The sequence below is a fragment of the Polypterus senegalus genome, chromosome 6 (assembly GCF_016835505.1).
Source record: "Polypterus senegalus isolate Bchr_013 chromosome 6, ASM1683550v1, whole genome shotgun sequence".
Lineage (NCBI taxonomy): Eukaryota > Metazoa > Chordata > Cladistia > Polypteriformes > Polypteridae > Polypterus > Polypterus senegalus.
This window is the reverse complement of record NC_053159.1, coordinates 111,976,435-111,991,792: the sequence shown is the minus strand read 5'-3', so window position 1 is coordinate 111,991,792 and position 15,358 is coordinate 111,976,435. Positions and strand designations below refer to the sequence as shown.

At 37.3% G+C, this 15,358-nt stretch overlaps 1 protein-coding gene across 1 annotated transcript in view; it reads right to left on the bottom strand.

Moving 5' to 3' along the window:
* Nucleotides 1-13,368, bottom strand: part of LOC120530651 (intelectin-like) — a 28,892-nt gene extending 15,524 nt beyond the window's left edge. The window contains exons 1-4 of the mRNA XM_039755073.1: nt 13,329-13,368; nt 12,239-12,340; nt 10,878-11,125; nt 3,949-4,107 (exon numbers count right to left, since the gene is read on the bottom strand). Coding sequence (XP_039611007.1) covers nt 3,949-4,107; nt 10,878-11,125; nt 12,239-12,340; nt 13,329-13,368 — 549 coding nt within the window. The remainder of the gene's footprint in view (nt 1-3,948; nt 4,108-10,877; nt 11,126-12,238; nt 12,341-13,328) is intronic.
* Nucleotides 13,369-15,358: the final 1,990 nt, after the last annotated feature.

Sequence of the window (15,358 nt, the reverse complement as noted above, 5' to 3'; positions counted from 1 at the left end):
ACTATGTATGTTTCACGTCATCAACATCAGAGCATCCAGAGGTAATATCACTGGATGCAGTAATTATTTTCTGGTAAAGGTGAATAGGACAACTAAAATTATTAGCCTTTAAATCTAAACAGATATTTATGTCTGAGTCAAAGCCAGGATTTACTTGTGGACATAATGGTATAGTATACATTCCAAGGCGTCTAGCTCACTGTAGTATCTAGCAATTGTAGAGTTTTCTGTTAAGTAGAATGATCCCCATGGTGTTTGCTAGTTGTGTACTAAGCAGCAGGGTTCCAGCTATCCCATACTGGATACCTTTGCTGCCAATTTGTAGGCCCTGTAGAGTTGTGTCATCACTTTCTTGCCATTAGTGGTCTCCATTTGTATATATCTCTGCAAGTACAGGACTTAACCCTACTATCATTAAAGTTTTCATGTACATAATAAAAGCTGTAATATGCCATAATATTTGTACTGTAGGTGAAATTCATTCTATGCTATAAATTTTTAAAAATGATTTTGTTGGTTTTTACTTCTGCCTTTTGCCCATGTGTAAGCTCTTTACTTGTCCTTATAATCATATTGATAAACTGAATGCACATTTATTCACATGAAGATTTAAAGTAGGTAGAGGTAACACTAGCCAGGTGCCCAGTCCCTTTTACCAATTAGGTCTCCTCCTCAAGCTCTAAGAAGTCATTAATGAAAAATATACAATGTCTTGGAAAAGTATTCAGACCATTGACCAGTTCTCTAATGTTACTAAATAATAAACTCCACAGTTTAATGCTTTATACAGTCACTGTTTGCAGCAGTAACAGCTTTAAGACCTCTTGACTAAGTATGTGACTACTTTGAACACTTCAGGAGAGTTTTTGTTTTCAGAATCAGAGTCTTGAATTCAGAATTGTTTCAGACTGCTCATGTTAGTCAGATGATGCTAGGGCACTGCAATTTTCATATAGTGTCACATATTCTCAAGTGGATTAAGACCAGCAGTTTCATTGGGCCATTCTAGAACATTCATCTTTTGGTCCTTGAGCTATTCCAAGGTCACCCTGGATAGTGTTTTGGATCATCGTCCAGTAAAAGGTTTACTTTAGGCCAAACTTCAGGCTTTTAGCAGATTGAACTTAGGGATGTGAGCAAAAAATGTTTAACCGATTTGAGCTTGAAAACCAGTTAGGAGAATAAAAAAAAAACAAACTTGCAGGTCTATTGTATAAATCAGATTTGCACAACTGAATCAAACTAAGTGTAATAACAAAGCGACCACTGACAGACACTGCTAAAATGGGTTTTGAAACCATTACTCATTCGTCCTGCCCATTGTGTGCTTTTTAATGACACACATGATCAGATAAGTACCTAATAGTCCAGTAAATTCTCCTCACTGGCAGTTGCACCTTTCATAACATAGGCAACAAAGTGAATGTGCAGGTTATAAGCAAGCAGCAAGCCAAGAAAGTAGAATGAAAGAGTACCTTAGTGAGACTGAGATACTGTACTGGTTGTATATAGTATGGGTGTTGAGACAAAGATAAAAGTTTCAGGAGCATTCTTGAATTTAGGTCACAAAATGGTGAGTACAATAAGCAATATTTATCATCATACAGTCTAAAACAGTTGTTATTGTCAGTAAGCCCATGCTGCTTTAACCATTTTAAACACTGATGGTGTTACTTGCAGCTTGGCTGCTTATTGTGCTTACAGGCATGTCAGTAGGCTAGTGGTGCATAGAGTGGTATATTGTTCAGCATTTTAGTTTGTTTAAGAATGTATTGTTTTTTAAACCAAACTGTGCTGTAAACCAAGCTGTGCCCTTACTTTGTTTTTTTTTTCTCTTAGCTCCTACTAGAGCAGCAACACTGCTTTTTCTGCTATTTACTTTGGTACCTCCATTTCAGTGTATGTAGAATCACTCAGTAAATGACTTATTAAAATGTATTAGATTGTCAATTACTTCTTGGCATTTGCTGTATGGTAAGTGAGCACTTACTGATGGGAAATAACTGTCTTACTCTGTGTGGCTTAAATAGGTCACATCTAGCTGAATAAAGTTTAGCTCATGTACCGTTCATGGCTAAAAACAAACAGAACTTGTTTACAGGAGCGTAGAATCTACAGATCACGAGTAGGGACTCTAAACACTACAGAGTACAAAGCGAAACCTTATCACGTGATTTCTTGCCAAAGTTGCTGGATGTGGTAAGGCATGACCTCCGTCAAAACACCGTGCACGCGTGCCGAGTTCAAATGATCTTGGTGATGAGATACATTCAAAAAAGTGAACCAGCTGAAACCGGGGACATGTTTCTGAGTGGGGACAGTTGTCCGAAAAAGGGGAATGTCCCCGGAAAACGGGGACGGATGGTCACCTTATCTATATACTGTAAATACCTGCAACAAAACAATACAATAAGTAGGAGATATCTATAACTGTATACAAAAAACATATTTGCAAATAAGGCACAAACCGCTATGTCTGGTATACTTGGGGATGGGATGAGATGAGCAAAACTATCCACACCACCAAGTCCAAAAGACAAGGCAGGAAATGCTTCGTATACTTGTTGAACAAATACGTCGTCTTTTCCACCTATAGCGGCTATCGCCGTTACATTCTGCACATGTACTATGCTCAAACCGTGCAAGGCATGTATTAAATTGGCAAGCAGCCTCGCGTGTGCGCGAGCGCAACCCATGTGCTCTCCGAAAGTAAGTTACATTTACTGTAACTTTCTCGAGTCATTGTCCTGGGATCCCCTGCTCAAACTAATGCATGCATGCACGAAAGTAACTAAACTAAAACGTGCCCCACTTTTCTTTTTGCTAACCGCAAGAGGTGTGGAGACATTCACCTTTATGACGGGGTTCGCGCAGCGTTCTCAAGCAGGCCTGACCCGTCGCCAACGCCGCATCACGCTTAACGGAAACGTACCTCCGCACTTAAGCAATTACAAAAGGTAAGGGCTTTAACTTGTTGTGTTTACACTGGTCTTAGACCTTTTTTTTCCTTAAAGAGTTAATGCCTGGCAGGCACATTACCTCAGAAAGCATTTTTTGCTTTTCTCTTATCTTATTTCAAATTATTGTTTAAATGTTTTTGGTAGAAATATGCAAGGTTATTCTGATCTATCCATTGTAAAAGAATAGACATTCTTCCTTTATTAAGACAACAGAAGTTAATGGTTTTGCAAATGTTTGAGAGGGGTAGATAGAATATAAAGTGAATGAGAGTCCCACTAGCAAACTAACTCCTGCCTTTCACTCGTGAGGTTCAGTAGTACCTAAGGTGTCTGTTAGTGAAGTTTTTATATAAAGTTGTGCCTCTGTGGAAGTGAAATACATTGCATGCTTGAACGAACAAACTGAACAATTCTTGCAATATCTGTGGGGAATTCATCTTGGTGAATTTCTGTTGCAGAGTTGGCGATATGGATAAAGTTTGACCTCCACTGTGAAATAACTTCAGGGGATAACACGTGACTACTTTTTGCAAGTAATAATTATATTTAAAACAATAATATGTGTAATTTATATTTTCTTTCACCTCTATATAGATAATTTTAACAACTGAGCTTTTAAATAAATAGTTCCTTTTCGTTTTAATCGTTCCTCCCTCAAGAACCATATGTGACAGAGAAATTCTGTTGCCAAATTTTAATTAAGCACCCTGAAATCTATCAAGAACACCTAACATGTTTGAAAGATGCAAAGAAATTTTTTTTTTTTTATTTTGCAAACCACCATATAGTATGACTTTAAAACTAACACTGTTAATTTCTGGTCATTCTTAAACTTTGTTTTACACTGTAAATTAAAATAACATCTATTAAAAACAGTTACAACAATTTTAAAATCAGTTTATTCACTGTATGAATAAAATAAAGTTAACTTTTTGCCCCCAGTCTATCAGAATTAGATGGTTGGATATTTAAATAAAGTGTTACTTACCTGAAAGAGTCCATGAAGATTTCCTCCATACCTTGGGAAAAATCGACTGTTTGTGTGATACCTTGCAATGGAAGATTTTTTCCAGTTTTCCATCGAAACTAGGTTGGGAACATGCCACACTGACAAGTCCTGGGCCTGAATGTCATAATATCCTGGGTTCTGAAAAAAAACGTTTTATCTTTACGTAAAAGGCAGCATATATTAAATGGTGAATCTGGGGAATTTCTACATTTTGTGGTGTTTCCAAATAGAAGATATGTATTTATACATGCATTATAGATATGTGTTACAGCACACTTTATTGTGTTGTAGATTTAATTTTAAATTTGCTATTTTTCTCCAACAATCTACATTCAACGACCAAGTGAAAGCATGCTTTTAAAATGGTTTCTGCATTTACCTGGAGAAACATGTTTTATAGCTGATTAAGAGTCATCCATAGTCAAAAAAGGTGTAATATAATTGTGTTTAAGCAACAAAAGGATATCACCAATGTTGAGCTTATTATTTATCTGAACTTTGAAAAAGCATTTGATAAAGTGCCACACGAGAGTGTTGGGTATCAAACTAAAAGAAATGGGAGTTCAGGGTGATGTTTTTAGATGGGTGCAGAATTGGCTCAGACACAGGAAGCAGAGGGTGATGGTGCGAGAAACCTTATCAGAATTAGCAGTTGTTAAGATTGGTGTTCCACAGGGGTCAGTGCTGGGGTTGCTGCTATTTTTAATAGATATAAATGATTTGGATAGGAATATAAGTAACAAGCTGGTTACGTTTTCAGATGATACCAAGATAGGTGGAATGGCAGATAATCTGGAATCTGTTAAATCATTATAAAGGGAATGGGACAGCATAAATGCTTGAGCAGAATTGTGGCAGATGAAGTTTAAAGTCAGTAAATACTGTATAAAGTATTACACATAGGAAGTAAAAATGTCAGGTTTGAATACAAAATGGGAGGTCTGAAAAGAGGACACCTTATGAGAAGGATTTAAGAGTCATACTGGACTCTACACTATCGACTTCAAGATGGTGTCCAGAAGCCATTGAAAAGGCAATCAGAATATTAGGTTATATAGCACAATGTGTGGAGTACAAGTCCATGAAGGTTATGCCCAAACTTTATAATTCACTGGTGAGGCCTCATCTGGAGTGCCATGTGCAGTTTTAGTCTTCAGGCTACAAAAAGGACATGACAGTGCTTGAAAAGGTCCAGAGAAAAGCAACTAGGGTCATTCCAGGGCTACACAGGATGAATTATGAAGAGAGAGTAAAAGAGCAGAGCCTTTTCAGTTTAAGCAATTGAAGATTAAGAAGAGACATGATTGAGTGTTTAAAATTATGAAGGGAATTAGTATTTTAAAATGAGACTTATTTTAAAATGAGTTCATTAAGAACAAGAGAACACAGTTGGAAACTTAAGGGTAAATTTCGCACAAACATTAGTAAGTTTTTCTTTGCACACAGAACCATAGACACTTGGAATAAGCAGCATGGTAAACACTAGGACTTTAGCAACTTTCAAAACTCGACTTGATGTTTTTTAGAAGAATTAAGTGGATAGGACTGGCCAGCTTTGTTGGGCTGAATGGCCTGTTCTCATCTAGATTATTCTAATGTTATAACTGAGGATACAGTTTGCACAGGCTCCCCAAAATTGGGCAGTAAAAGTTTGGGAAAATGTTGCCTGGTCTGATGAGTCTCAATTTCTGCTGTGACATTCGGATGGTAAGGTTAGAATTTGGCATCAACAAAATGAAAACATTGATCCATCCTGCCCTGTATCAATGATTTAGGCTGCTGCTGGTGATAGTGGTGTAATGGTGTGAGGGATATTTTCCTGGCACACATTGTACCCATTAGTACCAACTGAGCTGTGTTTAAATACCACAGCCTACCTGATTATTATTGCTGACCATGTCCATCCCTTTATGACCACAGTGTACCTATCTTCTGATAGCTATTTCCAGCAGGATAACACACCATGTCACAAAGCTCTAATCTTCTCAAACTGGTTTCTTGAACATGACAATGAGTTCACTGTACTCAAATGGGCTCTAAAGTCACCAGGGGCCTCATGTATAAACGGTGTGTACGCACAAAAATGTTGTTTAAGCCTGTTTCCACACACACATGATGATGTATAAAAACTAGGCATGGCGTTAAAGCCAAGCACATTTTCACGCCAGCTTAATCCCTTGGATATGCAAGTTCTCTGCTCGGTTTTGCAAACTGATGGCACCCAGGGTCAAAGCAGTGCTACTGTTCCTGTGTGGTTTCCCTTTATTTTTTAGATTCACATTCTCGATGCAGCTTTTTCAAATACACTGAAATTAACCACATATCGTTTTTTAGTTCAAGTCAACTGAATGTAATCAACCTGTAACCATATAATGGTGTCCCGAATGGCCAAACTATTCCAAATACCATAGCCACTTTGGCATTGTTACTCTCAGTGCACCACTCGGAGTATTTTAACCCAGTGTATATGAGTATGGAATCACTGATGCAGCTGACCGGATAGCACTATGGCAGATTGTGTCAAGAGCAGGGAGAAATATCAAGATAGAGCTTCTAGCACACACTGCCTTTGCCATGCACACAGTCTATTTGAACGTTCGGCAAATGCTTCAGAGCCTTTCTTGTATGGATCTCGTGGTGCAGAAACAGTTTCATCCCAAGAGCTATAAACACACACAATCAGTCCATAAAGTGCTCCTGGTAGAACTGTTTGTACTTATAAGTACAATAGCATCACTGTAAACTTGCACTGCAGTTGTAATATTGCACAACCAGAGCCACTTATGCTTTCATATTATATATCTTTCAGTTTTTTATCCTATAATTATTATTATTATTATTGTTGTTGTTATCTTACTATTTTATAAGAAAATACATTTATGGGGGATTTGCATATTGAATCTCATTGTACTATGCACTAACAATAAAGGAATTCAATTCAGTTCCATAGAAGAGAACACATATTTACAGATCGTGACGACTGGCTTCTAAGTCGATTTAGATTTCTAGTCCCTATCTACTTGGAGCTCATGATATCATTTTTAAGGTGAAATGCAGTAAAGTATATACTGTATATATTACATTCTACAGATACATTTTTAACTTCTTTTAAATAATGTACAGGAGGTCCTCGGGTTACAACACAGTTCCGTTCCTATAACAGTGATGTAACCAAAATTCTGGTGTAAGTCGAAACACACACTAGCCTAAGTCACTTACCTATCCTAACACATTTGCAAAATCAAAATCTAGAACATAAAAACACAATTAAGCCACAAAAAAAAGAAAAGGACATATATATACTGTACTGTACACTGCACTGTAGTGACAGAAAAAAATGACAAAAATGAGTGTGAACAAAAATTCCTTACCTTTATTCCTTCTGATCTCTTTACAATATCTAATTTCACTTCCATCGTGATGGCTTTCCTCTTTTTTGTAGCACTACCATCTGAAAACTCTGACTTGCATGTTGGAGCCATGATAAGGGCAAAAAAGTTGGCAGACAAAGCACTACAAATGGAACACTTGTGCTGTGTGCAACCAAACTAGTTTGTGAACTCCCTCACTCAAACGCTGCGTACTTCCGCCACACGCAACCGAACTAGTTCACCCACGTAGTCTGTAAGTACGATGCTAACGGCGTAAGCCGAAGGGGCTTTTATATTGATTTGTGTATTTAAAGAGGCATAATTCTGGGAGGCGTTGGAGTGGGGTAGCAGGCGTGTGCACGAGTGTTACTTTTCACATTGACCAGAATTTATGGAGGGAAAGAATATGGGAGTTGGTGTACACACAGATTTGTGCATCAGGATTTTTTTGAGCATTAACACATTTCCACTTTTGTCTGTACACCATGTTTTAGTGTGAATTCTACACACGGCGTTATGCATGAGGCCCCAGATCTCAATTCAATTGAGCACCTTTGAAATGTGTTGGAATGGGAGATTTGCATCATGGATGTGAAGCCAACAAATTTCTATAACGCTATCATGTCAATATGGACCAAAATCCTTGAGGAATGCTTCCAGCACCTTTTTGAATCTATGCCACAAAGAATGACGGCAGTTCTGAAGACAAAAAGGGGTCTAGCCCACACCAGCAAGGTGTACCTAATAAAGTGGCCAGTGAGTGTAGATCATTACACTCACAAAGTTACAATTTTGGGACACACATAAGCTGCGCACTTGTAGCATAAGCTTGAGACTGGCTTGTTCTAGTGTTTGAATTCGCAATTCCAGGTACAGTAGGAATATCTTTTTTGATTTTGATTCATCTGTACAGGTGCTTCACACTTTCTTTTTCCATTAAGAAGAAAAAAACACTTTGTAAATAAATAAATAAAATAAGTTCATCTTTTGTTTTTATTATTTCACAATGTCTTCTGTGTTTTCTAATGAGGAGAGGGGGGAAGGAAAGGCACCTTTAAGGTTTGTTTTGAGATGTTGCCGGGCATATGGATAATTTGCATGCATAATTAGCTATGTGGTGCTGCACAAGAATCATTATTATATTTGTTCAGTGGCCGTACTTTTAATGCTATAAGTTTTTTTAATGCATGTGGGATGGAAATTTTGAATTATTTCTCAAACATTGTGGCCTCAGAACCCACTTTTATCTTTTTAAGTTCACTGATGACCCACATACAGCAGTCAAGGAGCCCTGGGGGCTGAAAGGGCCATGAGGTGAAAACAGTGTGGTTAGAGATGGGGAAAAATATCTAACTTTTTCTCCTGACCTGTTCTACTTGCCTGGAGTTACAGATGTAAAAGAAAGAGGAAGGTATTTAACTACAATATTACTGATCCTAACGGTAAACAGACTGGTAAGAATAAACATACAAAAACTATGGGTAGGATTTGAGGCATAAAGTAATGAGCTTGAAAGGGAAGATAGGACCCCAGGTCCCAACCACTACAAAATATTTATGAAGATCTAAAACAACATTATGAATCTGGTAGCGTAGGAAGCATAATATACTAAGAGAAGTTGATTAGGGCATAATGAAAAATGTAAAGGCAGTCAGTTGAGAAGGTTGTGTATTGAAACATTGTTTGATCATAGGATATCTTATAATTGGAGGCATGAAGAAAATTTAGATGAATTATGTAGTAAGACAAAGTCTGCAATTTGTAGAAAAAGCATGTGAGATGTAAATTTGCTTAAACATTGGTAGTATGAGTAAGTGTGATTTTATAAGCATCAGATGTGAATAGTAAATAGGAAGTATTGAAAAATATGTTGTTGGAAACAAAAGAAATCTGCAGTTAGACAAAGGAACCACAGAGGTACATGTTGGTAGAATGCTGAGTTAGAGATGACAATTCAGGAAAACATGAGACAGTATAAGTAGTGGCAGAAAACTAAGCCAGTGTGATCCATGAGGAAGCTAAGCAAAAAAGTTCAAAAACAATGGGGAAGAGCATGAGTCGCCAAATGTAGCATGTCCAGATAACAATACAAGCTGGCCAGCAGAACACTGTAAAAGGATGGAGAAGTCTGAAAGTTGTAGTAGGCTATTGCTGATGTGTTTACTGCTCTCTGGCTAAACCAAATTGTGTTTTAGAAAGAAGCAAGATTTGTGTTCAGCTATCAGTAAGCAAGAAAAAATAGTAAATTGTATTGAATGAGTGGGAAGGCATTTGTACACATGATTTTGCAGCTGCTAAACGCTTTGTACAGCTTGCTCAAAACAATGTTGACACAACTATGAAATATGATAGATCCTGTAGCAACCCCTGAATAACAGCTGTCGCTTAGTTTGGTGCTGGTGTCAACATTCCTGTAAAGTAGTTTAGTTTAAACCAACTTATCTCTGCAGGTAGCATATCAGTGTGTGTGTGTGTTTTTAGTGTGTTAGTTACTGAACAACTGACAGATTTCAATGTTGATATTACTGTACTGTCCTGTTTATTAATGTACTTGAGACTCGAGTGCTGGAGTTGGAATCAGAGTTGAAAAATTCTGATCTCTCTCTAACTGTCAAAAATAGATTCTTCAACTTAGACTTCACAACCTTGGTTTAAATTTATATACTGTATCATTGGAGAAAGTAGTGAAATTCAGATACTTATGTTGAGTGTTACTTGCAGACCATGGTATATGCACATCAGTGACATTAAGGGTGACTTCTAAAGAAACCTCTCTGACATCAAAGTGAAAAGTTAATGAAAGCTGTGTGAGAAGTAGAATGTTTTATGGAGTGGGATGTAGCCTATAAAAGCCAAACAGAGATGAGAATGCTGGAAAGAACAGAGATGAGAATGATAAAGTAGATTTATAGTGTGCCAAAGAGTAAGAGATAGTTGAATGCCGAGTTAAGAGAGAGACTGGGTATGGAGGTAAAAGGCATTCTACTGAGGAGGAACCTTTTCAGATGTTTTAGGTGTTTGGAGTGAAAAGCAGAAGATGATTGGGTGAAGAGGCACACCAGGATTGAGGTGGAGCTGATGAGGTCCAAGTCCAGAGACCAAAGTAGACATTGTTGTAGGTGGTGTCAAATTCAATTCAGTTTATTTTTGTTTAGAACTCTTCACTGAGTGCTGGTGCAGAGCATTGTGACTGTTTCACTGGTAGATGCAAATAGAAACTTCACAAGTTACTAATTCCATAGTGAGTATGCTTAAAGACACAGACTGTTTTCATGTCAAATGATATGGCAAGTATGGATCTCACTTCAAAGGATGAGTGAAAAGAAACAGATTTGGGAGAAACTAACATGGGTAATTATACCAGAGATGTTATTGATAAAGGGTGATCTGCATAAAGTGAAGTTTATATAGAGACAATTGAGGTTTATTTTGCCTTATCTGTAATGTCAACTTTATCTGGACATGAAATAGGTAAATGATGGGTGGGTGTCATTAATTATTTCAAACAATGTCAGAGCTAAACCAAAGAGCTTTCACCTTGTAGTCATCTCCTGTTGCCCCCTCAGCATTTCCAAAGGTAACTTTGTTAACCCAGTTACTATCTCCGTCAGGAAAAACACTCGAACCCCCTTGCTGACTGGTCCAGCGGTCTCCAACAGTGCACCTTCCAAGCATATTGTTCTCATGAACACTGGCAACTAGAGTCCAGCCTCCACCATCAGTGGTCATGTCGCAGTAGGTTTCATAAATGATTCCTGTTTTAGACTTTAAATAATAAAGTCCATCTGAAAAACATAGAATGGTTAAAACATTATACTTTACTATTAAAAATGGATATGAAGGCTAAATATAATTTTGTCATATATCAAAAACATTCCTTCAATGTTCGGTTTTTAGTTCCTTTCTCATCTGCATTTCTTAATGCATACAGTAATTCATAGATCAGTAGTGATACAGATAACAAAGTCACAAATTTTCCTAAATTTGATAATTTTTAAATATATATCCATATTTGGGCATGAGTTACTTTGTATATAAATAAATGTATACTAATTTTAGTTTTGATTAGTATGACAACAAGCCAGTTACTGTTGTAACTGCATTGAGAGGACAGAAATTCAAAACAAATGTTTGATCTCACAGACTATGCTTTGTTTCATTAATCAGAAGACAAACAAAAGACAAAAATATTCATTGGGTAAATTCATTACAGTAAAATTCAATACTAGAGGTTATTCAAATCCTAAATAGTATGTGCTATATATTTTTTCTTGATACAACATTAAATAACTGTTTTATGTACATAACTATTTAGTCTGACAAACTGACTCTTCTTTTACTTTGTACATTGTGAACTTTCAATTAAACTCTTGTCATCCAAACTCTACATACTTACACTTAGAAAATAGACATGTATTTAAAACAACAAACAAATAGTGTTGCCCTGTTGAACATGCTGAATTTCAGATTGTCTTCCTGTTTTAACCAATGCATGCTGTGTTAATGTTAGGAGGAACATGATAGAGCATCATAAATAAGTAATAAGTGATTGCTATTGAACAGGATGTAAACAGAATTCAAGCAAAAGTTCTGTATACAAAATCATAGTGGAAAAAAGTCAGTCTGATGTGTAGATAGAAATAGTAAGCAAACTGGAGAAATGCTATGTAAACACACCTTAACAACAAATATTGTAATAACAAACAAAGTCTAAATCAAACCCTCAAAAAAGCACCTTTCAGTGATAATAGGGAACTCGATGATATTAAGTGATTTTTGTTTTGTTACTTTTTTTATGTATTAATTTATAAGCAGCTTCTAATTCATCAAAAGCAATCTGGTCTTTAAGTCTACCACATAACTGGTCATGATAAAAAAATAAAATAATTTCTCCATACCTGTTTGAACTCCGTATCTCTCCTTTATATCCTTGCAACTCTGGCCAACATAATTGAATGTTTTTAACCAGTCCAAAAAATCACCAGGATCGTTAAAACAAGCTAAAAACAAAGGACAAATATTTGTGGAAACATTAAATATTGTTTAATATTGATTACAAATGTAAAGAAAGTGATATAGTGGTACAGTAGATAGATGCTGCCTCGTGGATCCAGCATCCTGAGTTCAGATCCTTTTCACAGTCACTGTCCATGTGAAGTTTACACATTCTATCCACGTCCTCAAGTTTTTCCCAGGGTATACTGGTTTTCTTAACACATTCCTAAAAATGTGTGTCAGTTTAATTGGAAATTCCAAACTGGGCCATATGGGTTGGTGCGTGAGTGGTGTTGGCAATGGACTAATGCCCTATATAAAACTGTTATATTTATATTACCAGTACAAGTTACTTTGAGCCATAACAAACTCCTCAAGTCAAACTTGAATGTAGAATTGCCTTTAAAACAAAAAATACCTTTATTTTATCTTTGTTGTCGGTTCTTCTGTAATTAACTTTAATTATTATTTTTGCACATGACAGAGGAAATTGAATAGTTTCATAACAGCATTTTTGAAAAATTTCAGTTTACAGGATTTTAAAGAGAGTTCTTATTTACTGTATAACTTCAATAAAAGGTTAGATTCAGACTTCCGCCTTTATTCCAAGCCACATTTATCCATTGTAAATTATTTTTGTTCACAATATAAATTCTACATGGGAATGTAGGCACTAGCCAAAGTCTCTGTTTCTTCCAAAATTCCAACACCTCTTTGCATGCTGTGGGTATGAAGCGTCATCCCAAATATTTTCTTTACAACAAAGAAGTCCAATTGGCAGTTTTGGGGCTCACCAAATCATTTTGTTTACTTTTCAATGTGTTTCAAGTGTTGCAAAGCTTTGCTATTCCATCTCAACCACCATATTTCTTCAAATTGAAATCTTGCTTTTTATCAATTGAAAATATTATGAGTTGAGTGTGTATTAAGTTAACATCAAAATCTGTTCCGTATCCCCATTAATGCTATTACTTTAAGGGACTACCGACTTACATCTCACAAAGGTGGGTAGATCAAGTATTAAATCCTCCATTGACATGGAATGGACTCAAGTCAACTGGTAAATATTTTCATGTGGCTCAAAAAGGTAATGGTGCTCTTCATTGTATATATATCTATTTTATATGTAAAATATTTGTTAAAAAAACAATATTAAATGAAAGAGACAATTCGAACCTGTAAAACATACATGCCTCATTTAACTATTAACCTTTAACTAACCTGGCTCTGCATATTAATCCCCTCTAAACATTAATATAAAAGCATCTGCTTTAGTACTTGACACTGCCCTTCTTCATAAAGTGTAACAGCGATTCAATTTTCTTATTAACAGGCAATGTCTTCTTTGATACTGAATTCTGAATATTCAGAATCTAGAGATTACTTTTGCCATTGTTTCAAAGCACTGAGTGTGAACTTTAAATAATAACTTTAATAGGCAAAACGGGGGAATCTTCTCTGAAAAAGAAAAGAGCAATGATGCACTCTTCGATAATAATGTGAGACCATGCCAAGTTCACTCCATGTTTCAGTTAACAAACCTTTCAAAGGTAATTTAAGGAAAGACTTTAGGAGTTAATATTTAGTGATATATTACTTCACTGTTTTAGAAGCTTGGTTTTGATTCCAGTGCAAAATAAAGGAATCTATACTAATAAAAGGCAAAGCCCTCACTGACTGACTGACTGACTGACTCATCACTAATTCTCCAACTTCCTTTTTAGGTAGAAGACTGAAATTTGGCAGGCTCATTCCTTACAGCTTACTTACAAAAGTTGGGCAGGTTTCATTTCGAAATTCTACGCGTAATGGTCATAACTGGAACCTATTTTTTCGTCCATATACTACAGTATATGTAGATATGTATGTATATGTATATATATGTTTCTATATGTGTGTGTATGTATATATATATGTATTTGTGTGTATATATGTGTGTGTATGTATGTATGTGTGTATGTATATGTATGTGTGTATATGAAGATATGTATATATATATATATGTATATACAGTATGTGTATATATATGTGGATGTATGTGTATATATGTATATATATATTGTCACAGACGGCTGGGGTTCTTACCCAGCTGGGACACCTAGAAGGACCAGAAGCTGGAATTAAAAGCTTCCGGGTCAGGAGGACACAACCGCCCTGGAGCAGGAGAGGACCACGGGAAAGGAGGAGAGACTTTCCTACTCGTTGGGACCCGTGGCCACCGCCAGGGGACGCTTTAAGCCTCCTGGGACCCGGGAGAACATTACTTCCGCCACACTTGGCAAGATGGCGGAGGAACCTGCCAGGGACGCCCGGAGTGCTTCCAGGGCAAAGGGCAGCACTTCCGCCACACCAGGAAGTGCTGCCTGAAGTTCGTTCCCAGCCACCTGGAATGCATCCGGGCGGGAATAAAAGGGCCCACCTCCTAACAGTCAGGGAGCTAGAGTCGGGAGAGGGAGCAGGACGAAGCTCCCAGGAGGAGATTGGCCAAGGACTGAGGAAGAGAAGTCTAATACTGGTGATTATTGCTGAGTGCATTGTGTGTGATGGTGGGACTGTGTTTATTAATGAAAAATAAACGTGTGATTTTTATAAAGATGTGGTCTCCGACTGGTGGTGTCCAGGCAAGTCTCACAATATATATATATATATGTATTGTGGAACCGATCCGGACACAGACAGGCGGACATGCTCTTAATCACCACCACACGTTTATTTACAATAATAACTATTTACAAAAGTCAAGTGGACAAACCCCAAACACAGTCCTGGCCACAATATGCCTTTCTTCGGGCCGCCTCCACTCTCCTCTCTCTTGCCTTGTCCTGCCTCCACCCGACTCCAGTGCTGAATGAATGGAGATGGCCCCTTTTATGCAGTCCCCGGATGAGCCCCAGGTGTTCCCGGCATTCCTCCCTTGGCCACGCCCCAGTGTGGCGGAAGTGCCGGCTGTCCTCCCGACAGCTCTCCGGGTGCCGTCCTTAATCTTCCCCCCAGCACTTCCGCCACCAGGGCCATGTAGGTTT